Raw genomic sequence first — 24,895 nt, forward strand, 5'->3', positions numbered from 1 at the left:
ATATAGGCTTGTCATATCATCCCTTTAATTCAGGATACATATGAAATTACACAGATTCTGGGGCTGGTTGACTTCAAGTCTCCATCTCACCTGGTTTTAATCAGCCATAGAACCTGTGTAATTCACATGTGTCCCGAATTAAAGGGATGACCTGTCAAGCCTATATAGAAAGGAACAACTAGAATAAAACACACACACTGGGGGGAATTCAATTCAACGCAATGTTTAATAGTCGCGGGAGGGTGCTCCCGCAGCTATTCAATTCACCGCACTGTTTGGGCGCACTAAGGATTTCTTCTCGCACCCCTCTGGGGATGTGAGAAGAAATCCGACCAAAGTGCCGGGCGCGCAGCTATTTTTCTGCTTAGCACGGCGCTAACAGCCGCGCACCCGGCACTTTGGTCAGAGAATGCCGGTTAACACGCCTTAACACCCTTGTTAAGGCGCGATAACCGGCATTCTCCGACCACACAGCGCACTGAATTGAATAGCTCCGGGAGCTCGCTCCCACTGTGTCCTATGATTGCGATGTGTTCTGTAAACGTAACGCACGCACCCTTGCACACAGCGCTTGCCTTTCATCTCTGATAGCTCACTTTGTTTTTCTCTAGAGCTTTGTCATCCGTGGTGGCTTTGGGAGCAAATATAATCTGCAACAAGATCCCAGGGTTGGCGCCTCGGCAAAGAGCCATCTGCGAGAGCCGCCCAGATGCCATTATAGTTATTGGAGAAGGGGCACAGATGGGGATCAATGAATGCCAATACCAGTTCCGGTACTCAAGATGGAACTGCTCAGCACTTGGAGAGAGGACGGTGTTCGGACAAGAGCTACGAGTAGGTAAGCGGCTTCTATGTGTATTGTGAATGATGTGTGATGACTTTTCTGTCTTGTGTCATGTCAGTGAGTCTTGTGTCTCCTTTGGTATTTCCCTGTAAGAAAATCGCTTTCTCATATTATTGCGGCACAAAAAAAATATTTTTATTCTTGTATTGCTGTATAGTTTTTTTTTTTTATGGTGTCAGTATTGCTATTTTTGTCTATTGATAGTATGGTGGCAGTATAGTGTTCTTAAGTCTTTTTTAAGATTTTTTTGACTCAGTTTATCTTTGGGGGACTATCTTAAGGCTGCACGGGGGTTCCCGCACCTATGCACCCTAAAACCCCGATTCTGCACTTTTTTCCGCCTGCTATTCATAAGCGAAACTTTTGCGCCTATTACATAGCTTTGACCATCCGCCTAGGCGGAAAGTCTTTGAAACTGAATACGGCGATACTTTTCCACCTGGTGAAATGACGTCATGGTCAAAACTTTTTCACCGATCTCGGCTTTTCGCTCCAAATTGACTACGGGCCATAATGTGAAAATAAATTAAAATCACGTTGTAGTACCAGTGTTTGGCCAGTAATCATGTGGCAGTGTAGAGCAGTTCTAGTGATGATTGATAAACATTGGTGGAAGTTGACTATCCACCAAGTTAAGTAATGCCCAGCAGAACAGGAGTGAGCTATTCAGACCGTTGTAGAGGTGTGCGGAATAATGAGCTGCGCTGTCAGGAGAACAGATCAATCAGCAGTGTCGGCAATGATGGGGCCAGGGGCAAAACTCTGTCCCGAGTTGCAGATAGGACAGTCTGTGACAAAGACAAAAGATTCGGTCAGCAGACAGGACAGGATAGTCGGAGACACAAGCAGATAAAGGTAGCAGTACAATATAGCACAGAGCAGGAGCACGGAAATGGGGTCTAGTGGGTCCAGTGGAGAAGTTGCCCATAGCAACCAATCAGCTTTGAAGTAGCATTTATCAAGTACAGTCTATAAAATAATAGGTAGGAGCTGATTGGTTGCTATGGGCAACTGCTCCACTTCTCTACACTTTTCACTGCTTGTTAAATAGACCCCCAAATAACATGTGACTAAAATCACTACAGGGTCACAGCAGATGTGCTAAAAACACCCAAATACAAGATTACATAAGCAGTCACCTGTTGTTCCTATCACCTATGTCCAATAAAGGATATGGTGTCAGTATTGCTATTGTTGTCTATTGATAGTATGGTGGCAGTATTGCTATTGTTGTCTATTTTTTTTTCTGATGGTATACCACAAAAGCAGGGACACTATCTGCATGATTGCTATGGTTTGTCGAAAAGTTGGAGAAAGACCATTGAGTTCATTACTTATTTATCTATTATTTATACATACTCTTAATTTCTATGTGATTTCTGCCTTTCTTGTATTTCCGTGCTGCGTGTATTTTGCCTGTAAGGTAAACTTGGCCTTTGATTCCCCCTCTAGAGTGTTATCCCTCTGTGGCGCTGCAGTAACAGGTCTATTAGCTGGCAGTCTCAGTCTTACTTAACAATAAAATACACAACGATATGTTGATTGGTTACGTAACTGGTTACCCAGAGCTGTCTGGAATGTGCGCAGGACAGGCAGGATCCAGCAGTAGCAGAGTGCGCACACGGGTGCTTCCACCATATTGTACCTGACGTACATACTGTACACAGTAGTGCTATATACCTGTTTGTGTAAATATGTATATATATTATATATATATATATATATATATATATATATATACTGTATATATAGTATATATAGTATACTGTAAATATATATATATATATAAACTGTATATATATATATATATATATATATATTAGGGGTGAGCGGGTTCGGATTTCTGAAATCCAAACCCCCCCGAGCCCCCCCGATCCGAGTCCGATCCGAGTCAGGCTCGACTTTTCCCGCCTGACTCGGATCTGAAATCGAGGCAAAACGTCATCATCCCGCCTTCCGAGTCTCGCGGGTTTTGGATCCTATATAAGGTACCCGCGTCGGCGCCATTTTCTCACTCGGCTGTGGACAGTGAAGAGGGAGGGTGGGAGTTAGGGCTGTGTAGTGTAGTGTAGTGTAGTGCTGCTGTTGTCCACTACTTCAAAGTCCATAGGGGCTGGCTGTGTTGTGGTGTGCTGCTGTTGTTAATAGGGGCTGTGTCCACTACTTCAAAGTCCATAGGGGCTGGCTGGACTGTGTTGTGCAGTCAGTTCTCCATAGGGGCTGTGTCCACTCCAAAGTCCTGTGCAGTGTTCCAGTCCTAAAGGGGTGCTGTAGTGTTGTCCAGGGGGTGCTCTGTCCATCAGGGGTGCTCCCCCCAAGTGCTAAAAAAATAATATATTTTCTGTGTTTGTGAATTGTGTGCGCAGTAGCCGCACGTGCATCAACAAAGTAGTGCCAAGCGTGCGCCTGTGTCATAAGTAAAGGGCCGGCTGGCTTGACCGTTAAGGGTGCTGTAACCCCCGAAAGTACACTCCAGTCCAAACCAAAAAAAAAATTATTTTCTGTGTTTGTGAATTGTGTGCGCAGTAGCCGCACGTGCATCAACAAAGTAGTGCCAAGCGTGCGCCTGTGTCATAAGTAAAGGGCCGGCTGGCTTGACCGTTAAAGGGTGCTGTAACCCCCGAAAGTACACTCCAGTCCAAACCAAAAAAAAAATTATTTTCTGTGTTTGTGAATTGTGTGTGCAGTAGCCGCACGTGCATCAACAAAGTAGTGCCAAGCGTGCGCCTGTGTCATAAGTAAAGGGCCGGCTGGCTTGACCGTTAAAGGGTGCTGTAACCCCCAAAGTACACTCCAGTCCAAACCAAAAAAAAAAATTATTTTCTGTGTTTGTGAATTGTGTGCGCAGTAGCCGCACGTGCATCAACAAAGTAGTGCCAAGCGTGCGCCTGTGTCATAAGTAAAGGGCCAGCTGGCTTGACCGTTAAAGGGAGCTGTAACCCCCGAAAGTACACTCCAGTCCAAACCAAAAAAAAATTATTTTCTGTGTTTGTGAATTGTGTGCGCAGTAGCCGCACGTGCATCAACAAAGTAGTGCCAAGCGTGCGCCTGTGTCATAAGTAAAGGGCCGGCTGGCTTGACCGTTAAAGGGTGCTGTAACCCCCAAAGTACACTCCAGTCCAAACCAAAAAAAAAATTATTTTCTGTGTCTGTGAATTGTGTGCGCAGTAGCCGCACGTGCATCAACAAAGTAGTGCCAAGCGTGCGCCTGTGTCATAAGTAAAGGGCCGGCTGGCTTGACCGTTAAAGGGTGCTGTAACCCCCAAAGTACACTCCAGTCCAAACCAAAAAAAAAATTATTTTCTGTGTTTGTGAATTGTGTGCGCAGTAGCCGCACGTGCATCAACAAAGTAGTGCCAAGCGTGCGCCTGTGTCATAAGTAAAGGGCCGGCTGGCTTGACCGTTAAGGGTGCTGTAACCCCCGAAAGTACACTCCAGTCCAAACCAAAAAAAAAAATATTTTCTGTGTTTGTGAATTGTGTGCGCAGTAGCCGCACGTGCATCAACAAAGTAGTGCCAAGCGTGCGCCTGTGTCATAAGTAAAGGGCCAGCTGGCTTGACCGTTAAAGGGTGCTGTAACCCCCAAAGTACACTCCAAACCAAAAAAATATATATTTTCTGTGTTTGTGACTTGTGTGCACTGTGGCTGCACGTGCATCAACAAAGGAGCAGCGCCAAGCGTGCGCCTATGTCCCATAAGTAAAGAGCCGGCTGGCTCATTTCTTAAAGGGTGGTGTAACCCACAAAGTGCACTACTCTCCAGCAAAAATAAAAAAATATTTTCTGTGTTTGTGTGCGCTTTAGCCGCACGTATATATCAATATAACATAAATGGAGGACCAAACTTTCTCCGATAAAAATAAAATAGGGAAACATCAAGAACCACTTCCTCCTAGTGCTATTGCTGCTGCTGGGAGTTGTTCATCATCCCAGAGAGGAAGTAGGAACATCACTACTTTTACTAAACAATTGACCCTCCAACAGTCCCTAGCGATGAGGATGAAGTACGACAGCAGTCATCCTGAAGCAAAACGTATAACTGAGGCCTTGACTGCTATGTTGGTGTTAGACGTGCGTCTGGTATCCGCCATTAGTGCAGTGGGATTTAGACAATTGATGGAGGTAGTGTGTCCCCGGTTCCAAATCCCGTCTAGATTCCACCTGCATCCTCAAAGCAGCAGCGACAAGCATGCGTCTGTCTGTTAAAGGGTGGTGACACCCTCAAAGTGTGCTACACAAACAATAAAAATATTGTTCTTTTTTTTTCGGTCTTTGTGAAATTTGTGGGCTGTAGCCGCACCTGCACCCTTAAAGCAGCAGCGACAAGCGTGCGTCTGTCTGTTAAAGGGTGGTGACACCCTCAAAGTGTGCTACACAAACAAAAAAATTATTTTCTGTGTTTGTGAATTGTGTGCGCAGTAGCCGCACGTGCATCAACAAAGTAGTGCCAAGCGTGCGCCTGTGTCATAAGTAAAGGGCCGGCTGGCTTGACCGTTAAGGGTGCTGTAACCCCCGAAAGTACACTCCAGTCCAAACCAAAAAAAAAATTATTTTCTGTGTTTGTGAATTGTGTGCGCAGTAGCCGCACGTGCATCAACAAAGTAGTGCCAAGCGTGCGCCTGTGTCATAAGTAAAGGGCCAGCTGGCTTGACCGTTAAAGGGTGCTGTAACCCCCAAAGTACACTCCAAACCAAAAAAATATATATTTTCTGTGTTTGTGACTTGTGTGCTTTGTGGCTGCACGTGCATCAACAAAGGAGCAGCGCCAAGCGTGCGCCTATGTCCCATAAGTAAAGAGCCGGCTGGCTCATTTCTTAAAGGGTGGTGTAACCCACAAAGTGCACTACTCTCCAGCAAAAATAAAAAAATATTTTCTGTGTTTGTGTGCGCTTTAGCCGCACGTATATATCAATATAACATAAATGGAGGACCAAACTTTCTCCGATAAAAATAAAATAGGGAAACATCAAGAACCACTTCCTCCTAGTGCTATTGCTGCTGCTGGGAGTTGTTCATCATCCCAGAGAGGAAGTAGGAACATCACTACTTTTACTAAACAATTGACCCTCCAACAGTCCCTAGCGATGAGGATGAAGTACGACAGCAGTCATCCTGAAGCAAAACGTATAACTGAGGCCTTGACTGCTATGTTGGTGTTAGACGTGCGTCTGGTATCCGCCATTAGTGCAGTGGGATTTAGACAATTGATGGAGGTAGTGTGTCCCCGGTTCCAAATCCCGTCTAGATTCCACCTGCATCCTCAAAGCAGCAGCGACAAGCATGCGTCTGTCTGTTAAAGGGTGGTGACACCCTCAAAGTGTGCTACACAAACAATAAAAATATTGTTCTTTTTTTTTCGGTCTTTGTGAAATTTGTGGGCTGTAGCCGCACCTGCACCCTTAAAGCAGCAGCGACAAGCGTGCGTCTGTCTGTTAAAGGGTGGTGACACCCTCAAAGTGTGCTACACAAACAATAAAAATATTGTTCTTTTTTTTTCTGTCTTTGTGAATTGTGTGGGCTGTAGCCGCACTTGCATCCTCAAAGCAGCAGCGACAAGCATGCGTCTGTCTGTTAAAGGGTGGTGTAACTCTCAGAGTGCTCTAAAAAATAAAAAACTATATTTTTAATGTGTTTGTGATTTGTGTGCGATGTAGCCGCACTTGCATCCTCAAAGCAGCAGCGACAAGCGTGCGTCTCTCTGTTAAAGGGTGGTGACACCCTCAAAGTGTGCTACACAAACAATAAAAATATTGTTCTTTTTTTTTCGGTCTTTGTGAATTGTGTGGGCTGTAGCCGCACTTGCATCCTCAAAGCAGCAGCGACAAGCGTGCGTCTGTCTGTTAAAGGGTGGTGTAACCCTCAAAGTGCTCCAAAAAATAAAAAACTATTTTTTTAATGTGTTTGTGACTTGTGTGCGATGTAGCTGCACGTGCATCAACATAGTAGCTGCGCCAAGCGTGCGCCTGTGTCATAAGTCAAGGGCTGGTTTGGACATCTGGTCCGGACTGAAGGACGTACCAACAATTTCTGACAAGTCTACTGTCACTGCATATGATACTGTCCTCAAAGCAGCAGCGACAAGCGTGCGTCTGTCTGTTAAAGGGTGGTGACACCCTCAAAGTGTGCTACACAAACAACAAAAATATTGTTCTTTTTTTTTCGGTCTTTGTGAAATGTGTGGGCTGTAGCCGCACCTGCATCCTCAAAGCAGCAGCGACAAGCGTGCATCTGTCTGTTAAAGGGTGGTGACACCCTCAAAGTGTGCTACACAAACAATAAAAATATTGTTCTTTTTTTTTCTGTCTTTGTGAATTGTGTGGGCTGTAGCCGCACTTGCATCCTCAAAGCAGCAGCGACAAGCGTGCGTCTGTCTGTTAAAGGGTGGTGTAACTCTCAAAGTGCTCCAAAAAATAAAAAACTATTTTTTTAATGTGTTTGTGACTTGTAAGCGATGTAGCCGCACTTGCATCCTCAAAGCAGCAGCGACAAGCATGCGTCTGTCTGTTAAAGGGTGGTGACACCCTCAAAGTGTGCTACACAAACAATAAAAATATTCTTCTTCTTTTTTCTGTCTTTGTGAATTGTGTGGGCTGTAGCCGCACCTGCATCCTTAAAGCAGCAGCGACAAGCGTGCGTCTGTCTGTTAAAGGGTGGTGACACCCTCAAAGTGTGCTACACAAACAATTAAAATATTGTTCTTTTTTTTTCGGTCTTTGTGAAATGTGTGGGCTGTAGCCGCACCTGCATCCTTAAAGCAGCAGCGACAAGCGTGCGTCTGTCTGTTAAAGGGTGGTGACACCCTCAAAGTGTGCTACACAAACAATACAAATATTCTTCTTCTTTTTTCTGTCTTTGTGAATTGTGTGGGCTGTAGCCACACTTGCATCCTCAAAGCAGCAGCGACAAGTGTGCGTCTGTCTGTTAAAGGGTGGTGTAACCCTCAAAGTACGCTCCACAAACAATAAAAATATTCTCTTTTTTTTCTGTCTTTGTGAATTGTGTGGGCTGTAGCCGCACTTGCATCCTCAAAGCAGCAGCGACAAGCGTGCGTCTGTCTGTTAAAGGATTACATCGGTGACAGCATCCAAGTAGGCATGTCAGACAGTCCGTACCTGTACTGGCAGGAAAAAGAAGCAATTTGGAGGTCCCTGTACAAACTGGCTCTATTTTACCTGAGTTGCCCCCCCTCCAGTGTGTACTCCGAAAGAGTGTTTAGTGCAGCCGGGAACCTTGTCAGCGAAAGGCGTAGGAGGTTGCTTCCACAAAATGTGGAGAAGATGATGTTCATAAAATGAATTATCAACTCTTCCAGGGAGACCAGCCTCCAGAACGTACAGAGGGACCTGTGGTTCTAGCGGGGACAAATTAATACTCTGTGAGGATGAGGATGTACACACTGAAAAGGGTGAGGAATCGGTGGATGAGGAGGATGAGGATGACATCTTGCCTCCGTAGAGCCAGTTTGTGCAGGGACAGATTAATTGCCAGCTTGTTTTGTGGGGGCCCAAACGAACCAATCATTTCAGCCACAGTTGTGTGGCAGACCCTGGCGCTGAAATGATTGGTTTGTTAAAGTGTGCATGTCCTGTTTATACAACATAAGGGTGGGTGGGAGGGCCCAAGGACAATTCCATCTTGCACCTCTTTTTTTTCTTTGCATTACGTACTGTTTGGGGCCTAGTTTTTCAAACTTCCATCCTGTCTGCCACTGCAGTTTCACGCCTAGATGGGTCACGTGTTTGTGCCGCCCACTCATGTCGCTTAGCATAGTCATCCAGCTACCTCGGTGCAACCTTTTGGACATAAAAACACTATTGTGAGGTGTGAGGTGTTCAGAATAGACTGGAAATGAGTGGAAATTAAGGTTATTGAGGTTAATAATAGCATAGGAGCAGAAAAACCTACAAATTCTGTGATTTTAGCTGTTTTTATGCTTTTTTTCAAAAAAATACAGTTCCAAAACACAAAACCCAGAACCCAAAACACGGAAGGGTGGTTTTGGCAAAACCAATCCAGATCCAAAACACGAAGAAAGATCCAGATCCAAAACCAAAACACAAAACACGAAAAGTGGCCGGTGCACACCCCTAATATATATATGTGTTCAATAAGGTGCACTCACCAGACTTGTATAGAAAACAAAATTTTTTATTCAGAAAGTAGTCATTAGACCGGATCGCCAGTTCAGTCCTCCCTGGGACTTTTTAAAAAGTCCCAGGAAGGACTGAAACGGCGATCCGGTCTAATGACTAAATTGTGAATAAACGTTCCCCTGGTTGCTATACAAGTCTGGTGAGTGCACCTTTTTTGAATATATGTCTTTAGAGCCGCTGTGCTCCTACCAGGTGACACCCCAGCATTTGATTATATGAGACGTGAGTGTGGATTTATTGGAATATATTATTATTATTATTATTATCCTTTATTTATATGGCGCCACAAAGGTTCCGCAGCGCCTTACACAGTACATAAATGAGCACACAAGAAAAACAGTTAATAGTAATTAGGGGTGTGCACCGGCCACTTTTCGTGTTTTGTGTTTTGGTTTTGGATCTGGATCTTTCTTCATGTTTTGGATCTGGATTGGTTTTGCCAAAACCACCCTTCCGTGTTTTGGGTTCTGGGTTTTGTGTTTTGGATCTGTATTTTTTTTTTAAAAAGCATAAAAACAGCTAAAATCACAGAATTTGTTGGTTTCTCTGCTCCTATGCTATTATTAACCTCAATAACCTTAATTTCCACTCATTTCCAGTCTATTCTGAACACCTCACACCTCACAATAGTGTTTTCATGTCCAAAAGGTTGCACCGAGGTAGCTGGATGACTATGCTAAGCGACACGAGTGGGCGGCACAAACACGTGACCCATCTAGGAGTGACACTGCAGTGGCAGACAGGATGGCAGTTAGAAAAACTAGGCCCCAAACTGTACATAATGCAAAGAAAAAAAAGAAGTGCAAGATGGAATTGTCCTTGGGCCCTCCCACCCACCCTTATGTTGTATAAACAGGACATGCACACTTTAACAAATCAATCATTTCAGCGCCAGGGTCTGCCACACAACTGTGGCTGAAATGATTGGTTCGTTTGGGCCCCCACAAAACAAGCTGGCAATTAATGTGTCCCTGCACAAACTGGCTCTACGGAGGCAAGATGTCATCCTCATCCTCCTCATCCACCGATTCCTCACCCTCTTCAGTGTGTACATCCTCATCCTCACAAAGTATTAACTCGTCCCCACTTGAATCCACCACCACAGGTCCCTCTGTACCTTCTGGAGGCTGGTCTCCCTGGAAGAGCTGATAATTCATTTTGATGAACATCATCTTCTCCACATTCTGTGGAAGCAACTTCCTACGCCTTTCGCTGACAAGGTTCCCGGCTGCACTAAACACTCTTTCGGAGTACACACTGGAGGGGGGGCAACTCAGGTAAAATAGAGCCAGCTTGTACAGGGGCCTCCAAATTGCCTCTTTTTCCTGCCAGTACAGGTATGGACTGTCTGACATGCCTACTTGGATGCTGTCACCGATGTAATCCTCCACCATTCTGTCAATGGTGACAGTATCATATGCAGTGACAGTAGACATGTCAGAAATTGTTGCCAGGTCCTTCAGTCCGGACCAGATGTCCAAACTTGGTCCTGCCTGCCCTGCATCACCGCCAGCGGGTTGCTTAGGATACCTAAGTTTTTTCCTGGCAGCCCCAGTTGCGGGAGAAAATGAAGAAGGAGCCGTTGACGTGTCACGTTCCGCTTCAGCTGACAGTGTGTTCACCAGCAGGTCTTTGCACCTCTGCAGGCTTGTGTCGGCCGGAAAGAGAGACACCACATAGGCTTTAAACCTAGGATCAAGCACGGTGGCCAAAATGTAGTGGTCTGATTTCAACAGATTGACCACCCTGGAATCCTGGCAAAGCGAATGAAGGGCTTCATCCACAAGTCCCACATGCCGAGCGGAATCGCTCCGTCTTAGCTCCTCCTTCACTTTCTCCAGCTGCTTCTGCAAAAGCCTGATGAGGGGAATGACCTGACTCAAGCTGGCTGTGTCTGAACTGACTTCACGTGTGGCAAGTTCGAAGGGCTGGAGAACCTTGCACAACACGGAAATCATTCTCCACTGCGCTTGAGTCAGGTGCATACCCCCTCCTTTGCCTATGTCATAGGTGGATGTATAGGCTTGTATGGCCTTTTGCTGCTCCTCCATCCTCTGAAGCATATAGAGGGTTGAGTTCCACCGCGTCACAACCTCTTGCTTCAGGTGATGGCGGGGCAGGTTCAAGAGTGTTTGCTGGCGCTCCAGTCTTCGGCACGCAGTCGCTGAATGGCTAAAGTGGCCAGAAATTTTTCGGGCCACCCAAAGCGTCTCCTGCACGCCCCTGTCGCTTTTCAGAAAATTCTGCACACCAAGTTTATTGTGTGAGCAAAACATGGGACGTGCTGGAATTTGCCCAGATGTAATGCCCGCACAATATTGGTGGCGTTGTCAGATATCACAAATCCCCAGGAGAGTCTAAGTGGGGTAAGCCACTGGGCGATGATTTCCCTCAGTTTCTCTAAGAGGTTGTCGGCGGTGTGCCTCTTACTGAAACCGGTGATACACAGCGTAGCCTGCCTTGTAACGAGCTGGCGTTTCTGAGATGCTGCTACTGGTGACGCTGCTGCTGTTGCTGCGTAAGGTGATACATCTACCCAGTGGGCTGTCACAGTCATATAGTCCTTAGTCTGCCCTGTTCCACTTGTCCACATGTCCGTGGTTAAGTGGACATTGTGTACAACGGCATTTTTCAGGACACTGAGGACACTTTTTCTGACGTTTCTGTACAGTCTCGGTATCGCCTGCCTAGTGAAGTGGAATCTAGATGGGATTTGGAACCGGGGACACACTACCTCCATCAATTGTCTAAATCCCACTGCACTAATGGCGGATACCGGACGCACGTCTAACACCAACATAGCAGTCAAGGCCTCAGTTATACGTTTTGCTTCAGGATGACTGCTGTCGTACTTCATCCTCCTCGCTAAGGACTGTTGGAGGGTCAATTGTTTAGTAAAAGTAGTGGTGTTCCTACTTCCTCTCTGGGATGATGAACGACTCCCAGCAGCAGCAACAGCAGCAGCGGCAGCAGTAGGCGTAGCAATGCAGGATCCTCCAGAGGAATCCCGGATAGGAGAGTCAGTCATGCCAGTGACATGGCCTGCAGGACTACTTCCGATCCTGACTAAGGAGGAAATTGACGAGGAGGGAGTTGACGGTGTGGTTTGCAGGCGCTTGGATACAACAGGACAACGGGATTTAGGTGTCCCTGGACTGCTTACGGTCTTAGCCAAAGTTTCTGAACTTGACAGTAACTTTTTATGAACGCGCTGCAGGTGCCGTATAAGGGAGGATGTTCCTAGGTGGTTGACGTCCCTACCCCTACTTATTTCACCTTTACATATGGTACATATGGCAATACAGTTGTTGTCCGGATTTGGATAGAAATATTGCCAGACCAAAGAGGTGGAATGTTTGGTCTTCTGCCCAGGCATGACCGTGATGGGCTTTTTCATCCCACGGACAACAACTGTCTCCCCCGGAGCCTGATTTAAACAAACCACATCACCATCAGAATCCTCCTCGCCAACTTCCTCCTCAGCGCCAGCTACACCAGTATCCTCATCCTGTTGTACTTCAACAGTGACATCTTCAATTTGCATATCAGCAAGTGGACTGTGGGTGCTCCTTTCAGCACTTGCAGGGGGCGTGCAAATGGTGGAAAGAGCCACCTCTTCCCGTCCAGTGCTGGGAAGGTCAGGCATCGCAACCACCACCACACTTGGACTCTCCTTGGGGATTTGTGATATCTTCTTAGAAAGCACAGTTCTTCGCTGTGCTTTTGCCAGCTTAACTCTTTTGATTTTTTTAGTGGGAGGAGGGCTTCCATCGTCATGTGAAGCTGAACCACTAGTCATGAACATACTAGGGATCGACCTTAGCCGTTCCTTGCCACTCCGTGTCGTAAATGGCATATTGGCAAGTTTTCGTTTCTCTTCAGCTGATTTAAATGTCTTTTTCAAGGTCATTTTCCTGAACTTTGCCATTTGGGATTGTATGTGCCCTCTACTATGACATTGGGCATCGGCCTTGGCAGACGACGTTGATGGCATGTTATCGTCTATGTCATGACTAGTGGCAGCAGCTTCAGCACTAGGAGGAAGTGGTTCTTGATCTTTCTCTATTTTATTTTTATCGGAGAAAGTTTGGTCCTCCATTTATGTTATATCGATTTGATATATACGTGCGGCTAAACACAGAAAATAATTTTTTTTTTGGTTTGGACTGGAGTGTACTTTGTGGATTACAGCACCCTTTAACGGTCAAGCCAGCCGGCCCTTTACTTATGACACAGGCGCACTCTTGGCACTACTTTGTTGATGCACGTGCGGCTACTGCGCACACAATTCACAAACACAGAAAATAATTTTTTTTTGGTTTGGACTGGAGTGTACTTTCGGGGGTTACAGCACCCTTAACGGTCAAGCCAGCCGGCCCTTTACTTATGACACAGGCGCACGCTTGGCACTACTTTGTTGATGCACGTGCGGCTACTGCGCACACAATTCACAAACACAGAAAATAATTTTTTTTTGGTTTGGACTGGAGTGTACTTTCGGGGGTTACAGCACCCTTTAACGGTCAAGCCAGCCGGCCCTTTACTTATGACACAGGCGCACGCTTGGCACTACTTTGTTGATGCACGTGCGGCTACTGCGCACACAATTCACAAACACAGAAAATAATTTTTTTTTTGGTTTGGACTGGAGTGTACTTTCGGGGGTTACAGCACCCTTAACGGTCAAGCCAGCCGGCTCTTTACTTATGACACAGGTGCACGCTTGGCACTACTTTGTTGATGCACGTGCGGCTACTGCGCACACAATTCACAAACACAGAAAATAATTTTTTTTTTGGTTTGGACTGGAGTGTACTTTCGGGGGTTACAGCACCCTTAACGGTCAAGCCAGCCGGCCCTTTACTTATGACACAGGCGCACGCTTGGCACTACTTTGTTGATGCACGTGCGGCTACTGCGCACACAATTCACAAACACAGAAAATAATTTTTTTTTTGGTTTGGACTGGAGTGTACTTTCGGGGGTTACAGCACCCTTAACGGTCAAGCCAGCCGGCCCTTTACTTATGACACAGGCGCACGCTTGGCACTACTTTGTTGATGCACGTGCGGCTACTGCGCACACAATTCACAAACACAGAAAATAATTTTTTTTTGGTTTGGACTGGAGTGTACTTTCGGGGGTTACAGCACCCTTTAACGGTCAAGCCAGCCGGCCCTTTACTTATGACACAGGCGCACGCTTGGCACTACTTTGTTGATGCACCTGCGGCTACTGCGCACACAATTCACAAACACAGAAAATATATTATTTTTTTAGCACTTGGGGGGAGCACCCCTGATGGACAGAGCACCCCCTGGACAACACTACAGCACTCCTTTAGGACTGGGACACTGCACAGGACTTTGGAGTGGACACAGCCCATATGGAGAACTGACTGCACAACACAGTCCAGCCAGCCCCTATGGACTTTGAAGTAGTGGACACAGCCCCTATTAACAACAGCAGCACAGCACAACACAGCCAGCCCCTATGGACTTTGATGTAGTGGACAACAGCAGCACTACACTACACTACACTACACAGCCCTAACTCCCACCCTCCCTCTTCACTGTCCACAGCCGAGTGAGAAAATGGCGCCGACGCGGGTACCTTATATAGGATCCAAAACCCGCGAGACTCGGAAGGCGGGATGATGACGTTTTGCCTCGATTTCAGATCCGAGTCAGGCGGGAAAAGTCGAGCCTGACTCGGATCGGACTCGGATCGGGGGGGCTCGGGGGGGTTCGGATTTCAGAAATCCGAACCCGCTCACCCCTAATAGTAATACAAAACAATGCAGGACAAGGACAAGGTTATAAACTCAGCTGCAAAACACAAGCAGCAGGACATGAGCAACCAGGTGTTAGGTGCCGTTGTGGGGAGTTAGGAGTAAATGATACTATAAGTAGGGGGAGGAGAAACACGTGAGGATGAGGGCCCTGCTCGTGAGAGCTTACATTCTAAAGGGGAAGGGCAGACAGAGAGGGGCGACACAGAGGGGTAGATAGTTAAGAAGGAGCATGGAGCAGTGGGTTAGGATATGTGCTGCGGAATGTGTGTGTATAAGATGACCTGATGTTATGTAAAAATTAAGTCATTCATACATCTATCTCTATGATAGAAAATAGATTGTTTGTGTTATTTACATGAGAGATGTACAAAGTAAAGTAGAAGCACTTTAATTTGTGTGTTACATTTTAGCATCTATATACAGCCTGACAAGAAATGCAGCTATTATGGGACTGTCCCGCCATCCTAATACAGTAGTGACTACTTTAGTTCCAGCTGCTGGGTGCTATGCCATGCTCCTGTGAGTGGGTGCATCTCACATGCTAGACCCACTCACAAATGGGTGCAGCCATACATGATGTGGTCCCACAGGATGTTGCAGTACCCGGGCCCAGAATTTCTCTTGGCAGCCCTGGAGGTATATATATACAGTATCATTCACTTGGACTTGCTATATATATATATATATATATATATATATATAAACGCACCAATTCCCGGCACTCACGGGGGCCACATGGGCTAACTTGCTTCGGTGCCTTCGCTCGGCATGAAACCCAGCCACATACTGTATATCACAGCAAATAAGAGCAGCATTCGGAGGCTTGTAAATGGTGTATCAGTCAGTGGTTTATTATTGCAACGTTTCGGGGTACGAAACCCCTTTGTCAGGATACAACCATATAATATTTACAGTCAGGTGCATAAATATTGGTACATTGACAGAACTTTCATATTTTGGCCTCTATTCACCACCACAATGGCTTTGAAATGAAACAAACAAGATGTGCTTTACCTGCAGACTTTCAGATTTAATTTGAGGGTAATTACATCCAAATCAGGTGAACGGGTTAGGAATTACAACTGTTTCTATATGTGCCTCCCACTTTTTAAGGGGGCGTGCTGTCACTCACCATCGACAGCACACCCCCTTTGTAGCGAGACCCATAGCGACGGCTTGCCCGTCGCTATCCGGGTCTCGCACATGCGCACGATGGAGCCACCTCCGTCGTGCGCATGCGCACTGGGCCAACATCGACCCGCTTGCGAGCGCTCAGCGCTCGCGAGCGGGTCTGAATTAGGCCCTCTGTTTGTTTGTTCTCCTTTTATCGGACCAGTAAGTACAGTAGGAGATGTATTTTGGCGAAGTTATCTAAGACAAAGCTCAGCCCCCTTGCAGAATATGCTGAGGCAGCAGCTGAATGACTATGGCAGTGATACGAGATTCCCAAACAACGTGTCAGGCCTTAAATAAGCTTCAGGAAGAGCCGCAGAGAAAACAGTGTCAGTGCATTATGTTCTCAAGATAACACAAGAAAAATAGCCCGTGGACTGCCATCGGGCGCAAACCCATCAAAGGGCCAGCGTCAGGGCTCCGGGAACTGTGCTCGTTTTATGGAGCAGGGGAATGTGTCCTGCTGACAGCTTGGGCCTTAGGTTATATAAAGGGAGGTTATCTGTACAAGCACTGATGATACCTGCGGCAACGGAATGTATCCGTGTGGATGTTTATGTAAAGTTTTCCACAGAAATGTCAATTTGAAATAAGTTAAGTTCATGACCCATTGAGCGCGGTCATTCTTGGTCGAGAAGTGTGCGATTGTATAAGTAAATTATATGTACTGTCAGTAAATATGTCATTATTGTAAAAAAAAGAAAAGTTTTAATAAGCAATAAAAATATAAGTGATTGGTATCCAGTTGACAGTAAAAAGATCGACATTCACAATGACGACATCAGAAGGTCGACACATTCTGAGTGTCGACACTCGAGAAGTCAACATGGTTGTTAGGTCAACCACCAATATGTAGACATGTATTTAGGTCGACTGGGTTAATTAGTCGATGCATTCAAAAGGTTGACATAGAAAATGTCAACCTATGGTTTTTTGATGATTTTTAGAGTTAGGGGTTAGCAGGCTTGCCTACCCTCCCGATTTGGCCGGGAGCCTCCCGATTTTTGGGTGCCGCTCCCGGCCCCCCGGAAAGGCAGGCAAGCCTCCCGGAAGTCTCACACCCTCCCCACCTCCCCCCTGAAAAAAATAGAAATCCCCGCAACGGGGGGCCCGGTGACGTGAATCGCGCAGAATCGCGTCATCGTGGCCCCGCCCCCTGCTTCACAAGGCCGAAAATCACGGCATTGTGAAGAGGGGGCGGAGTCACGATGACGCGATCGTGCGGCTCCGCCCCCAGTGTGACCCAAAATGGCCGGCTCCGCCCCAATGGCCGTCTCCGCCCCCCGCTATTAGCCGACAATCAGCTCCCTCCCGGAAGGCTGGAGCTGATTGTCGGCAAGTATGGGGGTTAGTTAGGTTTAGGCTTAAAGGCAGTAGCGCATGCAGGTGGAGATTCTGAGTATCCAGAACCCCCCCCTGACAGACTGGAGTGCAGGGACTGCGTTCGTAGCCCCGCCCCCTCGTGGCAAATTGCTGCGATTCGTGGGTCAATATGGAGGAGGCGGAGCCAGTATAACTCGATTTAATTAGAATCAAGTCATTTGGCCCTGCCCCCTTCCGATTCACCCGCGAATCGCGGCAATATGTCGTGAGGGGGCGTTGTTTAATAACATTGTGCTACTGCCAGCCTGCTAGATCCTGTCAGATCTGCTGCAAGTACGTTTTTTGTAATGTACTGTATATGTGACATATGTGTTTGTGTGTGTGAGGTATGTGTGACATTGCCCCCACAGCCAGAAAATAAATAAAAACAAACATTAATTCCCCCCAGCCCCATACAGAAGACTGACAGTGCCCATCCACTAGGCGATTAAATTGAGTGATTGAACGATAATGATAATGATGTCGTTATCGTTCAATCGTTCATTAATCGTTTGAAGATCGTTCACTACAACGACCAGCGATGCGCGTTTTAGACCATCTATCATCGTGCAAACATGCTGGTCAACCTGACGACAGCGTGTTAGCAGATGATTGATGTCCGTACACTGAATGACTGCTCGTTCAGTGTAGGCAGGGGCTGGCTGGCAACTTTTAGCCTGGGGGGCAAATGCATGCAGGCGGTCCTGGCAGAGGAGTAGCGTGTAGCTACGGTGCCCGAAGAACAAGCGTGCTACGGCGCCGCCCCCCCTCAAGTGTTTCAGGGAGAAGGTGGGTCCATATGGGATTAATGTAATGTAAAAATAAAGATTAGGGGCAGCCCCCTGTCGTAGTGCCCTTATGCAGGCCTCCAGTAGTGCCCCCAGTAGTGGTCCCCCCGTTCAGTGCCCCTTGTGCCCCCAGTAGTAGGCCCCTTATATAGTGCCCCAATAGTGGTACCCCCTAAGCAGTGCCCCCAGTAGCAGTCCACCCCCCCATGCAGTGCCCCCAATAGTGGTAACCCTTATGCAATGTCCCTTAAATAGTGGCCCCAGGTGTAGTCTCCCCTCTATGCAGTACCCCCAGTATTGCCCTTTATATAGAGCCCCCAGCAGTGGTCCCTCGCAGTGCCCCCAGTGGTAGTCCCCTCCCCCTATGTAGTGCCCCTAGTAGTAGTCCCCACCCCCCTATGCAGTGCCCCTATTAGTAGTCCCCTCCCCTTGTAGTGCCCCCAGTAGTAGTAGTAGTCCCCCCTTGTAGTTCCCCGAGTAGTAGTAGTCCCCCCCCTTGTAGTGCCCCCATAGTAATCCACCCCCCTGGTAGTGCCCCCAGTAGTAATCCCCCCCTGGTAGTGCCACCATAGAAATCCCCCCCCTGGTAGTGCCCCCATAGTAATCCCCCCCTGGTAGTGCCCCCATAGTAATCCCCCCATTGGTAGTGCCCCCATAGTAATCCCCCCCTTATTAGTGCCCCCATAGTAATCCCCCCCCCTTGGTAGTGCCCCCATAGTAACCCCCCCCTTGGTAGTGCCCCATAGTAATCCCCCCCTTGGTAGTGCCCCCATAGTAACCCCCCCTTGGTAGTGCCCCCATAGTAACTCCCCCCTTGGTAGTGCCCCCATAGTAATCCCCCCCCCTTGGTAGTGCCCCCATAGTAATCCCCCCCTTGGTAGTGCCCCCATAGTAACCCCCCCCTTGGTAGTGCCCCCATAGTAATCCCCCCCTTGGTAGTGCCCCCATAGTAACCCCCCCCTTGGTAGTGCCCCCATAGTAATCCCCCCCTTGGTAGTGCCCCCATAGTAATCCCCCCACTTGGTAGTGCCCCCATAGTAATCCCCCCCCTTGGTAGTGCCCCCATAGTAACCCCCCCTTGGTAGTGCCCCATAGTAATCCCCCCCCTTGGTAGTGCCCCCATAGTAACCCCCCCTTGGTAGTGCCCCCATAGTAACTCCCCCCTTGTTAGTGCCCCCATAGTAATCCCCCCCCTTGGTAGTGCCCCCATAGTAATCCCCCCCTTGGTAGTGCCCCCATAGTAACCCCCCCCTTGGTAGTGCCCCCATAGTAATCCCCCCCTTGGTAGTGCCCCCATAGTAACCCCCCCCTTGGTAGTGCCCCCATAGTAATCCCCCCTTGGTAGTGCCCCCATAGTAATCCCCCCACTTGGTAGTGCCCCCATAGTAGAGAGAGACTTAATAAAAAAAAAAAAAAAAAACACTTACCTGAAACCCCGCTCCTGGTCCCGACGCTTCCACCGGCTCCTCTGGCCGCTTTGCATTATGGGAGAGACGTCGTCATGACGACGTCTCTCCCATTACCCACTGCGGGAGCCGGAAGATGGCTCCCGTAGTGGGAGCAGCGGCAGCCGCTGAGAGTCTGACAGACTCTCAGCGGCTGCTGATTACAGCAGCCGCTGTTTGTGCTGTGTAGCGCTAACCGGACTCCGTCCGGTCAGCGCTACACACGCGGTGCAGTCTGTGTCACAGTGACACAGACTGCACCGGCCCGCGGCCCGCATGACGCTGCGGCCCGGGGGGCACATGGCACCCTGCCCCCCGGCCCAGCCCGCCACTGAGTGTAGGCACATCACATAATAAACAGACAGACAAACGACTGCATGATTACAATGTCTATAATCGTGCAGTCTTCTAGTGGATGGGAGGCATGAGTGAGCTCACCTGCTGGGCTGTCACAGATAGCTGCAGAGCTAATTGCAGGAGACCAGCCTCCAGTCGCTTCAGAAAGTCCAGACCAGTGAGTGTCTCCCTCCAGAGAGTCCAGACCTGGCCAGTGGATTGGAACTTGGCCCATACATGCCTACCCTCCCGGATTTCGCGGGAGGCTCCCGATTTTTCGAGTAACCCCCCGCACCCCCGGGTAGGCACTTCTCCCGCATTCTGCCCACTTCCTAGTGAAGTGGGCAGAATGGGGAGAATTTCTGCGGCGATCGCGGGTTCCTGTGTAGGGGCGGGGCTTAATGACGCAATTCTCATTTAGTAGCATAATTTAGCCCCGCCCCCTATTTAAATTTGAGCCAATAGCGTCAATTTATTGTGAAGGGGCAGGGCTTAATGACACAACTTCATTAGGCCCTGCCCCTGTCACAGCCCACCTGCTTCCCCTACCAAGGAGGAGAAGCCAAAGGTAGGCAAGTATCACGTGGTCCCACTCCCTCCCTCAGCCCCTCATCACTGTCTTCATCCCCTCATCACCATCCTTATCCTGGTGAATAGCAGGTAACACTTACCTGTGTCAGCGTGGGCAGGTCCCCCGGCGTCTCCCTCCAGCGCTCTGGTCTATCCTCTGGCTGGTCTGACACGTGTTCTCCCAGCAGAACACAATAAAGTTTAGAAAAAAAATAATGTGTTTTTTTTTCTAAACTACTGTGGTCAGCTGGGAGAACACGTGTCAGACCAGCCATCGGAGCCGGAGGCGCTGCAGCGGGCAGGTAAGTGTGGGGACGGGGGGAGGTGAGTGGAGGGGGGAGGGGGTGTCGGGGGGCACACAAAATTACCGCAGCTGTAGATAGTGCTGCGCATGTGCTGGTTTTACAGATGTAACAGCGCATGTGCAGAACGGATTCCAGCTGCGGTAAGTTAGTGTAGATAGAGATAACTGTCTATTTCCCGAAAAGCTGACATCGCAAAAATGACAGCTTTCTGGAATAGATAGTTATGGAGAGGAATGATGAATTCCTCCTGTAATTAGGTAGAGCTCCATGAGAGTTCTAAACCTAAATTACCTCCAGAGAAAGTTTAGGTATGATGAATAGGCCCCTGTGTCTGTCACTCTGTAGTGATTGTGACAGACTCAGTGTGTATGTGTATACTAAGCGCCGGGTAGATAGGAAATTACTGGGGCGGGCAGCAGGGAATCGGTGTGCCCACAAAGAGATAGAACTGGCTTTGGGTGGCACCATCGGGTGGCCATGGCGCCCCCCCTCGGCCAGCGCCCCTGGCGAGTGCCATCCTGGCCAATAGGAAGATACGCCCCTGCGAGAGGGGAAAGAGCCTCATTCACAAGTGCATGCAGCGCTGATATTTGTATAGTCGTCTGCTGATTTTTGTACTGCGCATGCGTCATAGTCGCACGGCGCATGCATCCGATGATTACCGGTGGGGGACGCAGTGGGAATTCGGACACAGAGTAGTGGTATGTGAATGGGCGTTTATGTGTGGTAGCAGGGGAGCGGCTATACAGATGCAGACCTGTCATGGACATGTTGCAGGCCAGTCGTGGTTTTTTGCAGTGATTTTGTCGGCCATATTGAGAAGGACATTTTGAGCAACCTTTGGGCTGTTGTAATGTCCGCTGGTGCGACAGATGTGCGACCGACGGTGCGACTTCTCATGCAAAGCGCCAGATTACAGATGCAGCCGGAGGGCGTCTCTATATGCATTCCATCGGCTGCAGCTCTAGCAGAAATTCGCAGTTGCATTGCGTAAAAAGACGCAGTCACGCAGGGATTAGCGTCCACCTCTGTATCAGTCCCAAAATGTCTTTATTGCAGATTAGGTGCAAAAATATTTGTATCTGTATCTTTCAGAAAGTGAGCATTTCTGTAAGTGATTTGGGAAGCTCCTCAGGTCGGGATGTAGTTAAAAAGACAACGAACGGGATCCCGGCTGCCGATATACCGATGCCGATATACCGATCACTGGCAGAATGCCGACGCCGCTATCCCGAGTGAGATCAGGATAGTGGCATAAACATCCCGACCGCCAGAATCCCGAACATCCGGACGCCGGGCAAGTATCACTGTCCACGGGGATAGGGGGTTAGGTTTAGGTACCCCTGAAGGGAGATTAGAGTTAGGCATCCCCCGGGGAGGGTTAGGCACCTCCCAAGGGGAGGATAGGGTTAGGCACCCCCCTGGGAGGGTTAGGTTTAGGGTGCGGGAAGGGGGGGTAAGGCACCCCTGGGGGAAGGTTAGGGTTAGGCACCACTAAGGGAGGGTTAGGGGCGGAGAAGGGAAGGGTTAGGGTCAGTGGCGGATCCAGGGGGGGGGCGATCGTCCTTAGCGCCACAATTCCCGAGAACCCCGCTTAGCTGGTGCTGCTGCCTGTCAGCAGTGCAGCCGTGCGAGCCCACGGCGCATCACGTTGCGATGTGAGTGACCGTCTGTCTGTGACAAACACCAGACTCTCCGAGGCTGGGCTGGGCTGACTGGGCAGCGGGCCAGCTGAGACTGAGGTAATAGTCTCTTCCGTGGCTGTCCCCAATGTCCTCCTTTGCACATGTGCAAGGTCAGATTTCTGCCATGCGCAGTGAGGACTGAATAGTAATGCCCCCCCAGTAGTAATGCCCCCTATTGTAGTGCCCCGAATAGTAATGCCCCCTTTATAAATGGCCCCAGTAGTAGAGCCCCGAATAGTAATGCCCCCTGTAGTAGAACCCTCTGTATAAATGTTCCCAGTAGTAATGGCCCTGTATTAGTGCCCCCAATAGTAATGCTCCTTCTGTACTGTGCCCCAGTAGTAATGCACAGCACCCAAGTAGTAGAGCCCCCAATAGTAATTCCCCCTGAGTATTTCCCCAGTAGTAATGTCCCCGAGTATTGCCCCCAGTAGTAATGCCCCCCAAGCATTGCCCCCAGTAATAATGCCCCCCAAGCATTGCCCCCAGTAATAATGCCCCCCGAGCATTGCCCCCAGTAGTAATGCCCCCCGAGCATTGACCCCAGTAGTAATGTCCCCCGAGTATTGGCCCCGGTATTAATGTCCCGAGAATAATGTCCCCCGAGCATTGTCCCCAGTTATAATGTCCCCCACGTATTGCCTCCAGTAATAAAGCTGCCTGCACACAAAACAAACCAACAACTAATACTTACCTTAAACCCCGCTCCAACGTCCGCTGCTACCGTCTGGTCCGCTTGGCTGCTCCTCTGCACTATGGGAGAGACGTCATGACGTCCCTCCCATGTGCACACTGCGTGAGCTGGAAGTCGGAGCTCACGAGTGAGCTCCGGCTCTGATGTCTGCTGAGGGGAGAGAACCAGGTGCCCGCTGGTTACTGGCGCACCTTAACCTCAATGGGTGTGGGGGCCCTTTACGTGTGGGGGCCCAGGGACGGCCGCCCCTGTCGCCCCCCGTTAATCCGGCCCAGGCTGTAAGTCATTCTGGAGTGGAGCATATCATTAGGCTCCTGGGGAGGGTCTGGTGCACATGTGGGGCAAGGAGGAGCCTGCTTTGTGAGGGCATAATATTATTGGGGGGGCTCAGGTGGTGGTCTGGTGTACATGTGGGTCTGGGGGTGAACATGCTTTGTGGGGCATATTATTGGGGGTGAGATCTGGTGCACATGTGGGGCTGGGGGGAATCCTGCACTGTGGGGCATAATATTATTGGGAGTGGGAGGTCAGGTGCACATGTGGGGCTGGGGGGAACCTGCTTTGTGTGGCAAATTATCATTGAGGGGCTCAGGTGTTGTACATTTTTGTAGGCACATTTTTATTTATTATGATCTATGTTCTGTTAATGTTTATTCAATTTGTTTAATTTTTTCAGTATTTGTTGAAAATAGGAGGGGCATAACTAAGTAGGAGGAGTAATGAATAGAGAGGGGAGGAATCAGTACTAATTCTTAAACTGCCCCCCCTATAAGTAAAGTCTAGATCCGCCACTGGTTAGGGTACTTACCGCCGCTGCCGGGATCTTCATGCTTCAGGATGCCGCTGTCGGGATTTGAACCGCTATTGGGCCGCCGGTATTTCATACCAAACCCCTCAGGTCTGTTTTATGTACTTATTAGCTCTATGGTCAGTAAACATCTTTATTACCCACCTATGCAGACATGAGCCAGTGCAAAAATGGTCACTAACAGGAATGATGCCATTGGATACAGTAGCATTAACTTCAATGGCTTCACGCGAGTGGGTGAGCAATTATACATTGTTTATTGGGATGCTTTTGGCACTTGTAATCGACAGGCAGGCTCTTTTCAAAGTCACTATGTCTGCGGCGGTTTTGGCCACTGGATTTAAAGGGGCAATAGTATTACATTCAAAAATCGCCTGATTGCATCTGTAAAATTATTTCCCCTTTAAATTCACTGGGCGAAGCCACCGAAGACCCAGCGGCTTTGAAAAGTGCCTCTTCGTAAATTTAGCCCATATTTCTTGCATTTGTTTTACTTTCTGGCAAGGAGACCATCTCAGATCCTTCAAATGATATCAAAGCCTATTCAGGTACTGACCCACCTGCTGACACAGGAGACACAGTATTATTACTTTTTATTATTATTTTCCCAAACCCACCATTGTATGCACCAATAAAACCAGAATAATGAATAAACTAAAAGAAATAACCGCAAACAAATTTGATGTTAACACATAGCGCAATCGTTTGCGCTTATTTTATTAACCACTTAACTGACGATTTTTCCAGCAAAACTGGTCAGAAATTACCGGGTCCGCAGGAAAGTCCGGGAAGTCAAAGGAGATCCATTCTGCACATGTGTAGAACAAATTTCCTTTTCAAAAACACAGCGGGGAGGTGTGTTCACACCTTGTCAGCTGAAGCACAGTTGGCTGCGTTCACGTCCCATACGACAGCGTCAGTTAAGTGGTTAAGACAAT

The 24,895-nt window shown here is 48.4% G+C and overlaps 1 protein-coding gene across 1 annotated transcript in view; it reads left to right on the top strand.

Moving 5' to 3' along the window:
* Positions 1-24,895, top strand: part of WNT7B (Wnt family member 7B) — a 195,993-nt gene that overhangs the window by 112,969 nt on the left and 58,129 nt on the right. The window contains exon 2 of the mRNA XM_088478371.1: positions 612-838. Coding sequence (XP_088334497.1) covers positions 612-838 — 227 coding nt within the window. The remainder of the gene's footprint in view (positions 1-611; positions 839-24,895) is intronic.

This window comes from Taudactylus pleione, unplaced genomic scaffold (genome assembly GCF_031769625.1).
Source record: "Taudactylus pleione unplaced genomic scaffold, aTauple2 ptg000212l, whole genome shotgun sequence".
Lineage (NCBI taxonomy): Eukaryota > Metazoa > Chordata > Amphibia > Anura > Myobatrachidae > Taudactylus > Taudactylus pleione.